At 40.9% G+C, this 18,318-nt stretch overlaps 1 protein-coding gene across 1 annotated transcript in view; it reads right to left on the reverse strand.

The window, feature by feature from the left end:
- LOC308528725 (fibrous sheath-interacting protein 2-like) overlaps nt 1-16,987 on the reverse strand; it is a gene marked incomplete at its 5' end in the record, with an annotated part of 36,385 nt that extends 19,398 nt beyond the window's left edge. Inside the window, 7 exons of the mRNA XM_081104484.1 lie at nt 2,767-2,877; nt 3,335-3,476; nt 5,085-5,224; nt 6,515-6,604; nt 7,959-8,120; nt 16,480-16,605; nt 16,889-16,987. Coding sequence (XP_080960610.1) covers nt 2,767-2,877; nt 3,335-3,476; nt 5,085-5,224; nt 6,515-6,604; nt 7,959-8,120; nt 16,480-16,605; nt 16,889-16,987 — 870 coding nt within the window. The remainder of the gene's footprint in view (nt 1-2,766; nt 2,878-3,334; nt 3,477-5,084; nt 5,225-6,514; nt 6,605-7,958; nt 8,121-16,479; nt 16,606-16,888) is intronic.
- Nucleotides 16,988-18,318: the final 1,331 nt, after the last annotated feature.

The following is an 18,318-nucleotide window of genomic DNA, read 5'->3' on the forward strand; positions in this document are numbered from 1 at the left end:
CTTTCTCCCAAGAGGACATACAAATGGCCAAGAGACACACCAAAAAAAAATGCTCAAAGTCACAAATCATCAGAGATATGCGAATTAAAACCACAATGAGATATCACCTCGCACCAGTCAGAATGGCTATCATAAAGATTTTTTTTTAACTCTAATTCAAGCCCATACTTTGGAATTATAAAATATATAAAGTCAAATCTGAAAGAAAAGATATAAAAATATTGATACACATACAAATGAATTGAAAGGTTCTTATAGTAAAACATGATGTAAAAAAGACAATTTAGAATAACTCTATTGGAAATATCAATGCTTCAAATAGCTCCACCATTAATATACCTTAAGCAGTCTGTAGTGTTACCATGCCTCCCATCAGTGGTAATGTCTAATGGGTACTTCCTGTGCCAGAATTTACCCATTGTACTGGTTGCCACTAATGTTGGCTAGGACTCACTGAACAGAAATTAGCATCAGGATAAATTAAGGGGAAACCTGGGGCATTCTGTTGCTCTCCAAAACAAAGATTTTTCAGAGATGTCTGGAAGCAAAACAGAAAAAAAAAAAGCTAACTTGGAGAGAACTCCCACTAAAAAAAGTGGTAACAAGTTGAATATTAAAAAATAATAATTACAAAAAATTGGAATGAGCTGAGCTTGCCATCTAAGCAGTGAGTTCCTGATAATACTACAAAGTACATGTGACAAAAGTATCTTTTCCATACATATTTGAATTTCCAATATTAAAAAATTTGTGATATAGCAGTATATATCAATGTATAACCAAATTATGTAAAGCTTACACTTAGTCTAGGTATGTCAAAAATAAGTTACCTAAGATGATTATCCTATACTAGAGGCCCGGTGCACAAAATTTGTGTACTAAGGGTGAGGGCCCTCAGCCCAACCTGAGCCCTCTCACAGTCTGGGAGCCCTTGGGGGATGTCAAGCTGACGGCTTAGACCACTCCCCCTGGGGAGCAGGCTTAAGCCAGCAGTGGGACATCCTTAGCACTGCCGCAGAGGCAGGAGAGGCTCCTGCCACTGCTACTGCACTCAACAGCATAAGCCCGGCTTCTGGTTAAAAGGGTAATATGCAAATAGACTGAATGGCGGAATGATGCTATGATGCTCAATGCAGGAGCTGCCCCCAGTGGTCAGTGCGCTCCCACAGGGGGAGCGCTGCTCAGCCAGAAGCCGGGCTTGAGGCTGGCGAGCACCTGTGAGCACAGCAGCAGCGGCAGGAGCCTCTCCTGCCTCCACAACAGTGCTAAAGATGTCCGGCTGACAGGGGAGCAGGCCTAAACCGTCAGTCGGACATCCCCTGAGGGTTCCGGGACTGCGAGAAGGCACAGGCTTGGCTGAGAGACCACCCCCCTCGAGTGTACGAATTTCACCAGGCCTCTAATTTACAATGTTAGACCAACATTTATTGATATGGCATGTTGTCATTGTTATTTAAAAAAGTAATCTACATACCCTGGCTGGCTTGGCTCATTGGATAGAGCATCAGCTGGCAGACTAAAGGGTCTTAGGTTCAATTCCAGTGAAGGACATGTACCTCAGCTGCAGGCTTGATCCCAATGCAGGAGGCAACCAATTGATGTGTCTCTCTCACATCGATGTTTCTCTGTCTCTCTCCCTCTACTCTCTCTAGAAAACAATGTAAAAATATCCTCAGGTGAGGATTAATAAAGGATAAAAATAAATAAAGCAATCGACAAAACAGCCTAAGAGGTATATTAACATGAATTTATTTATTTATTGGAATATTTAAATATTCAGAGAAATATTATGTTTGTGTGTGTGTGTACACAAGTTAATAGGGTGGTGCTGGGATTACAAATGATTTATCTTTCTCTTTAAACAGATTTATACTCTAAATCCTAAAATATTACATATTATTTAAAATTAAAAGCACTTACTCTAAAATTAATTGGTGGGTAAAAATTGAAAACTTTTTCCAAGAAATTCTGATTCTAAGAAAAAAATCAGTTATGTCATTTTTCTATAAGAACTACAAGTATAGTTTATGGTGTGAAATAAAATCAAAAGTAGTTACTATATATATATAAAAGGCTAAGCAACCATCCAACCGTCCAACTGTCCAACCAATAGCAATGACACACACTGACCACCAAGGGGCAGACACTCCTACTGGTAACTATGATGTGCACTGACCACCAGGAGGCAGATGCTCAACACAGGAGCTGCCGAGCTGTGGTGACTTGGCAGCAGCAGTTCTCAGGTGACGCACCCTGGAACCAGAGAGGAGGGAGCCTGATTGCGGGGGGGGGGGGGGGGGGGGGGGGGGTGTTACCTGAGAACCATACTCTCGCAATCCGGGACCCCTCAGGGAATGTGAGAGAGCTGGTTTCGGCTTGATCCCTGCAGGCCAGGCTGAGGGACCCCACCTACCAGAGGGACCCTTCTCACTCCACAGATGCCCTTCGAGCCACAGCGCTACTTCAGGTGCAGCCGGGTGGGGAGGGACTGTGGGAGGTTGGCTCCAGGGTGTGTCCAGTCCGTCTGGCCAAGTCCCGCTCCGCCAGCCACCTTCTGATTAATTTCCTTTCAATGTGCACAAATCCGTGCACTGAAGCAGTAGTATCAAATAATAAGGCAGGACTTTTTATATTATGGTCAAAATATAACACATATCATTTAGGGGAACCAATCCATTGTCATCTTGTATAGGGTACTTTCAAAAATCCAAACTAACAAAAGCTTCTTCTCTAACAGCCCATATTAGAGGTGAAAGTTAAATCTACCTTTTTGTCACCCTCTCCTCTAATTCTGCGCCGTTGTATCTCTAGTCCAGCTTCTTTCTGAACACCTTCTGCAGACTTTGTCAGAAGCAGCATCTCTTTTTTCTTCCATTCCTGAAGAGCACAGTGTTACTGTGATTAGTGTTTACAGTAACCCCTTGTATTTTGTCCACCACCAACAAACAAATTAGAACAAGTCAAGAGCCTAAAAGAAATCAGATCAAGTGTAGTGGAAGTCAAACATTGGCTTTTGAATGGGCTTCTTTCCTTCCTGCACTCCTACTAGGAATGCTAAATTTAAAAAGATATCCCGCTCACACTGAAAGCGATCAGGGAGTTAAATGGTGCCTGGTAACTTCCACAATCCTCTCCTTAAGAGCAGATATAATTTGTGGTGTCAGCCTCATTATTTTATGTAACAACTTGTATATCATAGCTGTGAAGAAAGATTAATGTGGGTAAATTACTTAGACTTGAAATGACTTCAAGAAATATTATAGACAACTAAAATTATTTTCAAATAAAACACTAGGCACAATCTTTCTCTTAATATTTTAAATGTATCTCTCACCTCTTCAAATTTTCTACGAAGAATATGTTTTCTTCTTGTGTGTTCCTGCTGTCGTCTTTTTTCTCTTTCCAACCAGAGGAGGCGCTGCTCTTCTCTTGTACATCCACATTGATCTAATTTCATACTTATCTTATCCAAATAACTAAATAAAAGTGCAAATGCAAGTGAAGATGAATTGCATGTTTCCCTTATAGTGGCATCAGCTGCTTTGATACACCCAGACCACCTCATTACTCAGTCTTATTTCTTGCACTGTAAGAATTTTCAGTTTTTCTCTCAGCTCTGTTCATGGATTTGTAAGCCAGCTCTCACCATGCTTTGTCATACAGATCTCTCTACCATGTCAGTATCTGTTCTTATGGCCAAGACAGTGGTAAAATGTGGAGCAGATTCCTTCAAAATTCTTTGCACAGTCCTAGCCATTTTGGCTCAGTGGACAGAGTGTCAGCCTGCAGACTGAAGGGTCATGGGTTCTATTTCAGTCAAGAGCAAGTACCTCAGTTGCAGGCTCAATCCCGGGCCCTCATGTGGGAGACAACCAATCGATGTCTCTCTCACATTGATGTTTCTCTCTCTGTCTCTCCCCCCTTACTTCCACTCTCTGAAAATCAATAGAGAAAATAACCTCGGTTGAAGATTAACAACAAAAACACAAAAATACATTTTGCACAGTAATTATTCATAACTCAGTGAGTTTGCAAAGAAGGCTGGAATAACTGAAAATTTAATTTCAAATCTAGAAAGAAAAAAAAAAAGGTTGAATTTCCGAAGAAAAAGATGTATCCTGGGTCCCCAGTGACTTGCAGAGCCTTAAACAAATCTTCCATCTATAATTCGGGTCTCTGCTATGTCAATATGCTTATGGAACTACCACAAAATGGACCCACAGAATATAAAAGTTAGGCTGTGCAGCCCAATCCCTCACTTTAATGAAGGATGAAAGAGGAGGAGGAGAAAACGATAATATCCCTAAGATATGGGCTTGACCATGAAATGGTTATGGTTGACCATGAGCAGGTAATATCTGAAGAGCTTACACATTTTCTTTTGGAGGCAATGCATCTCTACATCAGTACTAGATATAGTTTAGACAAACCTCTATTTTTGACTTTGCATGAACTTCTTTAAATTTAATGCTGTCAGCCCTTAAAGATGAATCATAAAAAGCGACTGCTGCCCTGGCCAGTTTGGCTTGGTGGATAGAGTGTCAGCCTGTGGACAAAAGGGTCCCAGGTTCCATTCCGGTCAAGGGTATGTACCTTGGTTGTGGGCACATCCCCAGTAGGGGGTGTGCAGGAGGCAGCTGATAGATGTTTCTCTCTCATCGATGTTTCTAACTCTCTATCCCTCTCCCTTCCTCTCTGTAAAAAATCAATAAAATATATTTAAAAAATAAATAGAAGCAACAGCTAAAGGCTGTTTTCCTGTGCTAAAAGATTGTTTTCCTCCATTTGCAACAACAGGAAGGATTTTGGATCTCATTTGTCCTTTAGTTATCAGTTTGGATTACCTCTTGTACTCCCAGAAATCCTGTCGTCTCTGGTGGAATTTGCTCTTCCTTCCCTTGACACCCAAGTTCCCAATTTCTGTACCTCTTGGTCTCCCTTCCTCTCTATACTTAGGTCAATAGTGGGATTAAATAGTGTCTAGTACATTTTTAAAAATTCCTAGCTCCAATTCTTTCTAGTATTTTTCCAACTTATTTGAGTCTACAATCTACACATAAAATATGCATTCACTTCCATCTTACCTGGGCATTTCTAATGGCTCCTGGTCCTTAAAAGGTTGGGTCTCCTCCCATAAGAACCAATTTTGGAATTGTGCATCATCGGGAAGTCTATGTAGTTGATTGTTTAGTTGTAGTTTATTTATTTGTTTTGCAAGCATTCCCTGTATCATATAAATGCATATATCTGTATGTGTGTGTATTTATACATATATATGTTTTTAAAATTTACAGAAATGAATTGTCCTTTGACATACCTTTTTATAGTTAGTGTTTAGTAAACTTCTTGTATTTTCTAAATAACTAAGTCAGTTTAACTGCATTTAAATCTATTTTGAATCCATTACAGACATGGGTAACTGAACCAAAGTAAAAATGTATCTCTCCAAAAATTAAAAGTAAATATCTCATTGTACATTTCTATCCATTCTGAAAAAAATTAAATGAAAGTATGGAAGAAGGGCAAGAGAAACTCTAGACACAGAGGGGGAAATATAGAACACTTAAAGGTAAAGGTAAGTTATTCTCATTTCTATACCACTTTCTCACTGTAGAACATAAATTTGTAAAAGTACACATGCACATACCTTTCTTGACCCTAAAATCCAAATTCACTCATAGGCATGTGTTTGCATCACACACACACACACACACACACACACACACACACACACACACACACTACCTTTGAGTCAAAAATTGAAAGGAGCCTGGCCAAGGTGGCTCAGTTGCTTGGCTGTTGCCCCATGCACCGAGAGGTTGCTGGTTCCATTCTGGTCAAAGCATTCCCCTCATGGCATATGTCCGGGTTCAGGCTCAGTTCCCACAGTGGACAGGCAGGAGGCAGCCACTCCATGTTGAGCTCTCATATCAATGTTTCTCTCTCTTAAAAAAATCAATATAACTATTCTTTTTTTAAATAAAAATTTTAAAATTGAAAAGAAGTCACTATATATACTCACTCTCTCTACCCCTAATCATTTCACTTTACCTTTAATATAATTTTTTACTGGATGAACACAGCTGCATGTGCATAAGTACAAACACACAGTGTATATGTTCTTGAGTCACCTGTAGGACATTATAACTATTCACACTGTTCCTCTCCTTTTACTCAAGCTAACTTTGGTTCCAGTTTTAAAATCTTGCTGCTACAATAGATTATTCCTATTGGCCCCAACTCAGATAAAAGAAACACACTGGATTAGCAATTTAGTTACTAAATTATACCCAACTACCACTGACATATTAATAGATGGCCTGGTCCCTTTCCATTTCTTGGCCCAATAAAGCAACCTCAAATTCTTCTTTATTCCTGCTTTAAATTTTCATTTGGAAAAAATAATTAGTCTGTCATAATCAAAGGTAAAAGTATTACAAGAAAATACTTTTTATACAAGTAAACCTTTCTTCCAAACTTTACGTAAGAAAACAAATTTAACTATTTAACTTACTTGTTCTTTTACGTAGTGCCTTTCGAAGTCTAATTTCAGACTTGTAAGATATTGCCTATACTTGTTAAACTCAGTCAAGTTACATATAACCTAAAAAACAAAACAATAACAAAAAATATAAGTATAAACATTTAAAAATCATAGCAATCAGTTTCTGAAGGAAAAATATTAATAATATGCAATTTGATAGCATTTTGGTATCAAGAGTAATAAATTGCTAACAATTTTGTAAGTAGTAGCTCTCTACAATTGTTAAACAACAGGACATATCTAAGTCTCATTACTTTTTTAAAATATGATTTATGAATTTAGTACACATAATTGGAGTTAGAATAAAATGCCTATCTATATATATAAAAACCTAATATGCTAAGTGTCCAACCAATTGGTAGACCATTTGGTCGACCGCTCGATCAGTCACTATTACACACACTGACCACTAGGGGGCAGACACTCCAACCAGTCAGTTAGCTTGCTGCTGGAGTCCCGCCAATTGGGACTGGGCAAGATGGGCCAGACATGCCCTGGAGCCAAACTCCCATGGTCCCTTCCCAGCCTCTAAAATATTTCTTCTAATTAATGTTCTTTCAATGTGCATAAATTCATGCACCAGACCTCTAGTGTAATAATGATTACATATTCAATACATATTAGAATATAAAACTATTCTTATGTTTTATCAAGATTGTATCAGGCTAATATTGCTGTGTTCCTAATTTTTTTTTTCTTTTTAAAAAATATGGAAAGCTTCATGGATTTGCATGCCATCTTTACATAGGGGCCATGCTGATCTCTGTATCATTCCAATTTTAGTATATGTGCTGCCAAAGTAAGTACCCGTGTTCTTATTTTGTCTCGAGTTTTTAAAAATTTCGTAAGACATAATCCTTGGCAAGCATACAAAATCATTGGAGACAGAGAAAGAGAACTGTGATACAGTCAGAAAATTATTTTTATATCCTCAAATTACTTGGTAATCACCTTTTGATATTATAAACAAAAAAGGTGGAAGAAGTAGTATCATTTAGAAACGCGCCGAAACCGGTTTGGCTCAGTGGATAGAGCGTCGGCCTGCGGACTGAAAGGTCCCAGGTTCGATTCCGGTCAAGGGCATGTACCTGGGTTGCGGGCACATCCCCAGTGGGAGATGTGCAGGAGGCAGCTGATAGATGTTTCTCTCTCATCGATGTTTCTAACTCTCTATCTCTCTCCCTTCCTCTCTGTAAAAAAATAAATAAAATATATATTTAAAAAAAACAAAAAAAAATGCAATTGTTGTCTGATTTTCCCTTGACCCAAAATACTAAGTAATTTATAGAATTTCTCATTAAGTATCACCAAGTTAAAAGTGAAACCCCACCCCCACTCTAGTAAGGTATTGAAGCCAGTTTATATCAAGTCTTAGAAGTCTTCAATGATTAAAAGGAGGTAATCTTCAACCCACTTCATTATTGCGGGTGATGTAGCCTCCTTTCTTTAATCTCCTCCGGATATCTTCACGTGAATGGTATGCTCTTAAATGTGGATCATGAAGACTATTATATTGGTTGTCCAAAAGTCGACAATAAGGATCAGTCAGGTTAAAACCATAAGAAGGTTGAAAAAGCTGCAAACACAGATTTAAAAAGATGATAAATGTAAATTTTGAAGATGACTGGAATATTCATTCAAAATAAAGCATGCAAGAAGAATTCGACATGGGGAAACCCAGCAACAGAAAGATTTGGATTGTGTAATGCTTATCGCTTATTCCTACCCGCCCCCACCACACACACACACACGCCTGACCTGAATATTCTAAAAACCCACCCTCACTCAATTCCTCCACTGATCTCCATCAGTTTCTGCCCCTGAGCCAGAGAGAAAGGAAGAAAGGAAATGAAAGAGACTAGGATAAAATGTGTTTTAATGGATAAAGCTAATGCTAAGTTCTCCATTTCCTCCCTCCCTCTTCCAGATCAAGGGACTGCATTCAAAGTCTAAAGAGATAATATTAACTATGACTGTTATACCTCAATAATCTAAAAATGAAGAAATTGGAAAATCATTTTTGAAGATGCATGGAAACAAGTTTATCAAATAATAATAGAAGTAAAGCTCAGATGTTAAAGATGATGGATTAGCCGAAGCCGGTTTGGCTCGGTGGATGGAACGTCGGCCTGCGGACTGAGGGGTCCCAGGTTCGATTCCGGTCAAGGGCATGTACCTGGGTTGCGGGCACAACCCCAGTGGGAGATGTGCAGGAGGCGGCTGATCGATGTTTCTCTCCCATCGATGTTTCTGACTCTCTGTCTCTCTCCCTTCCTCTCTGTAAAAAATCAATAAAATATATTTTAAAAAAAAAAGATGATGGATTAAAGAATTATTGTTTCTTGGGATCTTATCTAATACAAGAAATCAAACAATCTCTGAGTGCTACAATCAGGAAAAAAATCAAGATCTGGATTTTAAAGTTTAATATATTGAACCAGTTATGAAGGATATTGACAGGAATTGCTATTTCTCCATATGTGAAAGACGAAATACAACCTTGTGCAATAGCCATTAATATTTAAAAGAAGAAAAATATCAGCTAATAGTCATGTTTCTATGTGTTATTTTGCAGGGGTGGGGAACCTTATCTGCCAAGGGCCATTTGGATATTTAAAATATCATTTGTGGGCCATACAAAATTATCAATTTAGAAATTAGCCTGCTATATTTGTCAAACATTTAATTAACTCACCCCTAATGCCTTGGCAGGGCCAGACCAAATGATTTTCAGGGCCTTATAGGGCCCATGGGCCGAATGGTCCCCACCCCTGCTTTAGAGGAAATAGCTGTTATTTAATCTCAGTTGTAAATGAAAACATTACCAAGTTGGGGCTTTTTTTGTTGGTTGGTTGGTTGGTTGGTTGGTTGGTTGGTTGGTTTTTTTGGTGTGAATTCTTAGTCTAATTTTTAATAGCAGGATGGTGTTAATACATTAAGCAAGAACCTGTGAAAGGGAAAAAGTAGAGGACAGAAGTAGATGTGGACTTTGTCCTAGTGTCTTTACATTATTTTTGTTTTTGTTTATGTGTTTTTGCTCAGGAAAACAGAAGTTTTAGTCTAAAGTAACATAGAAGTAGAAATTGGCGCAAGTGAAAGGCGACTGGAATGTGTGGGGATGTGGCAAACCTGAGAGCACCTGTCCTGTTTGCAGGCCCGATTCAATGTACAAGACTCCACAGTCCTGACCTGTCTGCAGGGACCTGTGTTGCTCTGTCTGGCAGAAGCCATGTCAGTCATGTTCTGATCACTAAGCAGCCTGGCTGGGTGGGGTCCTCAAAGAACTCCCTTAGGTAGGTGGGAGGATGCTTCATATGTGGGCAAAGGGGATTGGTGGGAACTGATAGGATGCTAGCTTTCCTTTCCATTTAAAGCTTCCTTGGAAAGTTTCTGTTTTCAGCCTTAACCCCAGGCTTTAACCCTTCCAAGGGGCCTAAATCATAAAGTGAAATCATTCCTTAATTGCCAGTGCTTCCCTGAGAAGGAAGAGAATGGAATTCTGTGGGGCAATGTCTTGAATTCAGTGAAGCCAGATATGAAGCAACCAACAGTCATGAGTCCAGGACTGTCTGACTGTTTCTTTTAGAGGTTGACATTTAGCTGTCGAGTTCTTTTAGATAGTGATTTTAGTTGTGATGAGATGTTTCTCAAGATCAAACCTGGACTACTTGACCTATAAACAAAGAACACCGAGAAACTAAGATGGCGGCATAGATAAACACCGGGAAATAGTCGCCTCCCACAACAATTGAGAAATATCCCAAAGGACGGAGCAAACACCGCCCAGAACAACAGGAAGGCTGGCTGAGTGTAATTTCTACAACTAGAAGGAAAGAAAAGCACGCTGAGAGCCAGAGGAGCCGCGGAGGCTGAGTGCAGAGGTACGGTGGCGGCTCGCGCGCGGGGAAAGGGGGTGGCACCTGAGGACGCGGCTGTCTTTTTGAATCACCAGCTCCCGACTGCTCTGAACTCCGGTTCTGGGAAGTCTCTGGGGACCCAGGACTCATACGGGGAGAGGCTGCTCTGTCAGGCGGCAGCGGGCGAACTTGAGGGCGGATTTCCCTCAGAGGTGCTTGCAGCCGTTACCGGGACACTGAGACTCGCGACTCCGGGTGCGGAGAATCAGCCATAGCTCCTTTCTCCTCCCTTTTGACTCCCTGAGACCCCGCCCCACCCAGGCTGCGGCAGAGGCTTTTGCATATGAATGTACCTAACTACAGCCCAGCCAAGCAGACCCGGAACTTCCAAGAGAAGGCCCAAGGCCCCGCAGCGCCTTGCATTGCTTCACAGCTGAGCCTCTTCGTAGCTCCTGCTGTGTGGCCTCAGGCAGGGGCTGAATTAGCACCTCCTTAGATCCAGGAGCCACTGTACCCAGTGGTCAGAGGGGGACCATTCTCCCACTTCAGACACAGCTGCTTCCCACAGCCAATTGGCCTGGAGGTCAATTCCTCCCAGTGATCCTACAACATCCAAGGCACCAAGAGTGCACCAAGAGTGTCCACCCCAGGTAACTGGGGAGGCTGAGCCACTGGGCCCTACAGGACACCTGGCGCGCAGGGCCACTCTATCAACACAGGGAAGCAGCCAAAATGCGGAGACAAAGAAACAGGTCACAATTGGCAGAAACGGAGGAGGACAGACGACTGGATATAGAGTTCAAGGCCACGTTTATAAGGTTTGTCAAGAATTTTATGGAAACCGCCGATAAATTTAATGAATCCCTCAAGGAGTATAGTGAGACCATGGAGGACATGAAAAAGGACCAACTAGAAATTAAGCATACACTGACTGAAATAAAGAATAATTTACAGAGATCCAACAGCAGACAAGAGGATCCCAAGAATCAAGTCAAAGATTTGAAATACAAAGAAACAAAAAATACCCAACCGAAAAAGAAAAAAGAAAAGAGATTCAAAAAATATGAAGATAGTGTAAGGAACCTCTGGGACAACTTCAAGCGTACCAACATCAGAATTATAGGGGTACCAGAAGGAGAGAGAGGGCAAGATATTGAAAACCTTTTTGAAGAAATAATGACAGAAAACTTCCCCCACCTGGTGAAAGAAATGGACTTACAAGTCCAGGAAGCGCAGAGAACCCCAAACAAAAGGAATCCAAACAGGACCACACCAAGACACATCATAATTAAAATGCCAAGAGCAAAAGATAAAGAGAGAATCTTAAAAGCAGCAAGAGAAAGACAGTCAGTTACCTACAAGGGAGTACCCATTCGACTGTCAGCTGATTTCTCAACAGAAACCATGCAGGCCAGAAGAGAGTGGCAAGAAATATTCAAAAGGATGAATAGCAAGAACCTGCAACCAAGATTACTTTATCCAGCAAAGCTATCGTTCAGAATGGGAGGTCAGATAAAGAGCTTCATGGATAAGAAAAAGCTAAAGGAGTTCATCACCACCAAACCAGCATTATATGAAATGCTGAAAGGTATTCTTTAAGAAGAGGAAGAAGAAAAAGGAACTCTTACCATTTGCCACAGCATGGATGGAACTGGAGAGTGGATAAATACCACATGATCTCACTCATTTGTGGAATATAATGAACAACATAAACTGATGAACAAGGACTGATCCAGAGATGGAGAGGCTTTGATTGGACTGTCGGGCCTTGGAGGGAAGGTAGGGGAGGGTGGGGGCAAGGGGGAAGGATCAACCAAAGGACTTATATGCAAGCATATAGGCCTAACCAATGGACACGGACAACGGGGGGGTGAGGGGATGAGCGGGGGGGGGGGGGGGGGGTAGAAGGTACACATATGTAATATCTTAATCAATAAAAAAATATTAAATTGCAAAAAAAAAAAAAAAAAACAAAGAACACCTTTTAAACAAATCCATTCATGCCCTACCTGGTTTGGCTCAGTGGATAGAGCTTTGGCCCATGGACTGAAAGGTCCTAGGTTCGATTCTGGTTACAGATTAGATCCCCAGGCGTGTGCGGGAGGCAATCAATTGATCTGTCTCTCTCACATCACAGTAGGTCCTTAGGTTACATGGGAGATATTTTCGCCGTAAGTTGGAACCCACCTACATAAGCACCTGTGTCACTCACCTGGAACATATACACAGCAGTAATGAAGTGAAACAGTAAAAAAAATTTAAAAGAAAGATAACAATTCCTGACCTTTATTTGTGGTAAATAAATAATAAAAAACATAAAGCACATATGTACATACGTCGAAATGGAACTTTTTTTTTTAATAAATAAATGGGAGATGGCGACGTAACCACAAAACAATGTACCTCAAATCCAACGTAACCCAAGGACTGCCTGTATTTCTCTCTCTGTGCCTCTCCCCCTCCCTTCCACTCTCTCTAAAAATCAATGGGAAAATATCCTCGGGTGAGGATTAACAAAAAATTCATTCACTGGAGCCAGGATAATCCTGTTTGTCAATTAAAATAACTGGTTTGTGTCCCTTTGGTTAAAAAAAGAAACACACTAAAAGTGTAAATATAAAGCATTATTCATTGAGAAACTTTTACTAAAAGAAAAGGAAGGCTCTCACAAACTCAGTCTTCAAGGAAATTGCTTGGTGCCAAATTATAATTAAATGAAGACAGTTTGGGGAAAACGAACATAAGAATAGAGAGAACATTTTTTAAAAAGTAGTTGACAAGCGAATTAATATTTGACAGAAAATGGTAACACAACAAATAATATATTTGAGGAAGCAGACAAAAGAAAGAGGGCAAAATTTAAACACAAGAGTAGTAGTATAGGTGGCAAGCATGCTGTAGGAAAGCTAGTTTGTGTGAATGTGACCCAGTTAAATTGTGTGAAGTAGGCATGTTTTTAGTCAGCTTGCTCTATCCTAGAAAAACAGATTTGTTTTTAAAAACAAGTATTTTCCAGAAGCAAAACTTGCTTTAAGAAATCATGTTTACTTGGCAAGTATCAAATACCTACTCATTTCTGACATCACAGAGAGCAGAAGGGTAAGGGGGTCTCATGGAATTCTTCCTTGTAGAATTTTTGGCTCTGTTAATCAAAGAAACCATTCAAAAAGAATGTCCTCCACCTCCTTCAGGGTTAGTGTTTGACTCAAGAACTGGGTAGGTTTCAGGGTGGGAGTAGTGTTGAGAACTAAAAACAAGAAAGTGTTTGAGGGAAGTATACACTATAACCCAGTATGAGTTAAGTTATAAAACTGTAATTACAGAATTATAGTGTTGAGTAAAATTATACAAACAAGGGCAATGTAAATTCTAAGGAAATATAAGCTAACTGGGGGCTATGATAGTTCAGAAAAAAATCTTGAAAGATGGCTGAAGTTCACAGACTGAGGAGAAGAGGAGAGGGTACACCAGGTTTGGGGGAAGGTAAGGAAAGGCACAGAAGCATTCCCATGGTATGTGAGAAGAGATATGAAAGACCCCCAACTGGAGGAAGCGGAGGTTCTGGGTGGGAGTAAAGACTGGACAGGGGAGAAACCAAGATGGCGGCATAGGTTAACACCAGAGATTGCTGCCTCGAACAACCAATTCAAATTACACCTAAAAGACGGAACGGACATCATTCAGAACCACAGGAAGGCTGGCTGAGTGGAAATTCTACAACTAGGAGGAAAGAGAGTATCATACCCAGACTCAGAGGAGGCGCAGTGCTGAAGTGAAATACTCAGGTGCGGAGTGCGCGGAGCGGGCTGGCAGCGGAGGGCGGGTTGTTGTTTTCAATCGGGAGGGAGCTTCAGACTCTGAGCTCCAGAGCCGGGCGAGTCTCTAGGGACCCAGACTCAAACGGGAGAAGTGGGACTGTCTGGCTTCAGTCGGCACTCGAAGGCAGCTTTCTCTCCGAGGTTTGCAGCGGTTGCTGCGACTCAGTGAGGCAGAGCACCTAGGGACGGAACTGAGAGCAGCCATAACTGCTCCCTTCGCCCGCCCTGTAGATCCTCTGGAACCCGCCCCGCCCAAGCCCTGCACAGAGGCATTGCCGGATAGCCTCAGGCAAAGGCTAGATTAGCACCGCCCTAGAGATCCAGCACAGAAGTTCTCCCACTGCAGACACAGCTGATTCTCATAGCCAGTTGGCCTGGAGGTCAAATCCCCACCAGTATTACCTACAACAACCAAGGCTTAACTACAACAAGACAGCACACAAAGACCACAAGGGGGTACACCAAGAAAGCATAAAAAATGCAGAGACAAAGAAACATGACAGAAATGGAGGATACAGAGCTCAAAACCACACTTTTAAGGTCTTTCAATAAGTTTCTAGAAACTGCCGATAAACTTAATGAGATCTACAAGAAATCTAATGAGACCCTCGATATTGTGATAAAGAACCAACTAGAAATTAAGCATACACTGACTGAAATAAAGAATATTATACAGACACCCAACAGCAGACCAGAGGACCGCAAGAATCAAGGCAAAGATTCGAAATGCGAAGAAGCAAAAAACACCCAATTGGAAAAGCAAAATGAAAAAAGAATCCGAAAATACGAAGATAGTGTAAGGAGCCTCTGGGACAGCTTCAAGCACACCAACATCAGAATTATAGGGGTGCCAGAAGATGAGAGAGAGCAAGATATTGAAAACCTATTTGAAGAAATAATGACAGAAAACTTCCCCCACCTGGTGAAAGAAATAGACTTACAGGTCCAGGAAGCGCAGAGAACCCCAAACAAAAGGAATCCAAAGAGGACCACACCAAGACACATCATAATTAAAATGCCAAGAGCAAAAGACAAAGAGAGAATCTTAAGAGCAGCAAGAGAAAGAAACTCAGTTACCTACAAGGGAATACCCATATGACTGTCAGCTGATTTCTCAACAGAAACTTTGCAGGCCAGAAGGGAATGGCAAGAAATATTCAAATGATGAATACCAAGAACCTACAACCAAGATTACTTTATCCAGCAAAGCTATCATTCAGAATTGAAGGTCAGATAAGGAGCTTCACAGATAAGGAAAAGCTAAAGGAGTTCATCACCAACAAACCAGTATTATATGAAATGCTGAAAGGTATCCTTTAAGAAGAGGAAGAAGAAGAAAAAGGTAAAGATACAAATTATGAACAACAAACATGCATCTATCAACAAGTGAATCTAAGAATCAAGTGAATAAATAATCTGGTGATCATAATAGAATCAGGGGCATAGAAAGGGAATGGACTGACTATTCTTGGTGGGGGGGAAAGGGGTGTGGGAGATGCGGGAGGAGACTGGACAAAAATCGTGCATCTATGGATGAGGACAGTGGGTGGGGAGTGAGGGCAGAGGGTGGGGCGGGAACTGGGAGGAGGGGAGTTATGGGGGGGAAAAAAAGGAACAAATGTAATAATCTGAACAATAAACATTTAATTAAAAAAAAAAAAAAAAAAAAAAGACTGGACAGGAAGGTTGGGGGAAATCATGGAGTGTCTTCCGGAAGGCAGAGCTTTCTTCCATTAAAGTGAAGTTAAAGTACCTAAGTATGTTAACTCACTTCAATTCCATTTTTTCCTCACTGTTGTGTATGAAACAGAATTTCTCTCAAAACAAAATCATAGAGAAAATCATAGAGAAGTTTCTATAATGAGAGTTTTGTCCAATTTATTATTGGTTAAAATCATAATTAAATGCCAGCCAACACCAATAATTTTCCACCTTTGAACCAAACATATTTATAAGTAAATAAAATCTCACTGAATATATTTTGTGTTGTTACAAAGAAAAGTTAATATGCTTCCAAAACTTAAGAGAGAACTAAGAATAACACCTGTCCATCCCATGATTCTGTGCAAGCCAGACTAAATGAAGTTGATTGGCATGAATCTAAACAATACCTTGGTTTACATGTGCGTTTGAGTTGATTTTTTTTTTCTGTGAATGTTAATGCAAATTCCCTTAATGGAGTTTGTATAATGTAGCACTTACTTGACTTTAAAAGCAAGTAGAAATGGGCAAAGTCAACCAATGTCAAGACAAAAACTACCTTTTTATTTAACTTCGTCGTATAGTATAAATTATTGCTCCCAGGGATCACAGGCAGCTTGACCTCAAGAGGCAGATCCAGTAGTGCAGCCACTCCACTGCCAGGGAAATGGGCTTTGCGCTCACCCTGTCAGGAACAAAGGAGAGTTTTGTCTTTCCTTTTAGGCTTTATTTCCTTAGTTCAAGCCTATCTACCCCTAGTTTAACCAAAGGAAGCAAAGGGTCATACAGTCAGGATTAAAGGGGCCTGGCCTGTCAGACAGCCCTGAAGACCTGGTCTGTCACCAGCCAGTTGCTGCTCCCCACTGCACTGCATGAAGGTACCCCAAGCACCATAGTTACACCCATGTGACCTGTCTGTGGCTCTCTTTGCCCTGCCCCACAGGAAAACAGGGCCTCTTGCCACTCACAGCTCCACACTGCTGGGGGTTGTTGTCCAGGCTGCTAGAGTTCTTCCTGGTGGTGGCAACGCTGTTACCCTTGGAATGGGTGCTGAGGTACTGCTCCATAGTAGGCCTAGGCTCCTGCTCTCCTCATCCCTTGTCCTGACAGCCCAGAATGCCCACTACCCCTTTGTCCCACTGTCTCAGAGTTCCAAGTTGGAATGTGGGGGCCCCAAAGGGCAGAGCCCTCAGAGGGCTGTCCCCTCTTGCTTGAAGCTTGAGCACCCAAAGTTGGGGAAACCATTGTTGGGGCCTGATCTAAGAGGCCCACAGTCGAAATATAATTTCTCTGAAACCAACAGTCAAACTAAACCCCAAGTCACAACATATAACGCTTTGCTGGCGCATAGCTGGCTAATTTCTTCTGGCCTCCAAGGAGCTATGGTTCCAGAAAAAGAAAACTCCAGGAGTGATTGTACCAACCATTCTAGGGCCAGAGGCCTGGCTTTCCACCTGTCCCCTCCTAGACACTATGACCACACCTTTCCCAGGCTCCTGCAACCACTTCCCACTCCAGGTCTCAATGACGTTCTTTTGACCCTTGTTTCTCATCCACTTCATCTGACTGCTACCTTTTATCCTTCCTGATCCTTTGGTGTCCACTGTCACCTCTCTTGCTTTAAGCTCTCAACTTATAATCCAAAAGTTTAAAAATTAAAAGTTAAAGTAATGTCACATTCAAAGGGCTCAACAACATATATTCATTCATGTTACCAAATAAGAACAGGCAACACTTAAGAGTTAAGGACTGTATCTACCCTGCTTTGCTCCATAATAATTACTGCTCTCAGTTCCAGAGCTCAGGCCCTCTTTTCCCGGCACAGCTACTTCCTCCAAAGGCTGATCTACCAAGCATGCCCAACTCCTTTCCTGGGTCTCAAGTTAAGCTTAAGTGGTAGGTTGTTAATATCATAATAATTGTTTTAATTGTCTGATACACATACATGCTTTCAAATGTTTTCATGGTGCTGGTATAGCATAAAGTCAGTGAATGTTAACTTCTAATCAAAGCTGGATCTGAAATTCTTTTCCAAGATAATGTCCTTATAGGGAAATTCAATTGATTATTCTAATTCACAGCACCCACTCCCTAAAATAAGAAATATCTCCATTCATTTATTCAATAAACATATATCGTAAGATTGCTTTCGTTTTCCTCAATTTTCAGCCTTCCTCTGATCCCTCCTTCTCTAAAAAAAAAAAAAAAAAAAAAAAGAGCCAAAATGGAAATAACCTTGGTAAAATGAAGTCAAGCAGACATGGTTTTGAATCCTAACTCTGGATTTGAATTCCTTTTTCTCTATCTCTAAAATATTCTCCCCTATAAAACAGGAAAAAAAATGTCTTCCTTTCAAGAAAATTTCTGTGAAGCTATGTGTAAAGAACAGACCTAATTG

This window comes from Myotis nattereri (assembly GCF_964212035.1).
Source record: "Myotis nattereri genome assembly, chromosome: 1".
Taxonomy (NCBI): domain Eukaryota; kingdom Metazoa; phylum Chordata; class Mammalia; order Chiroptera; family Vespertilionidae; genus Myotis; species Myotis nattereri.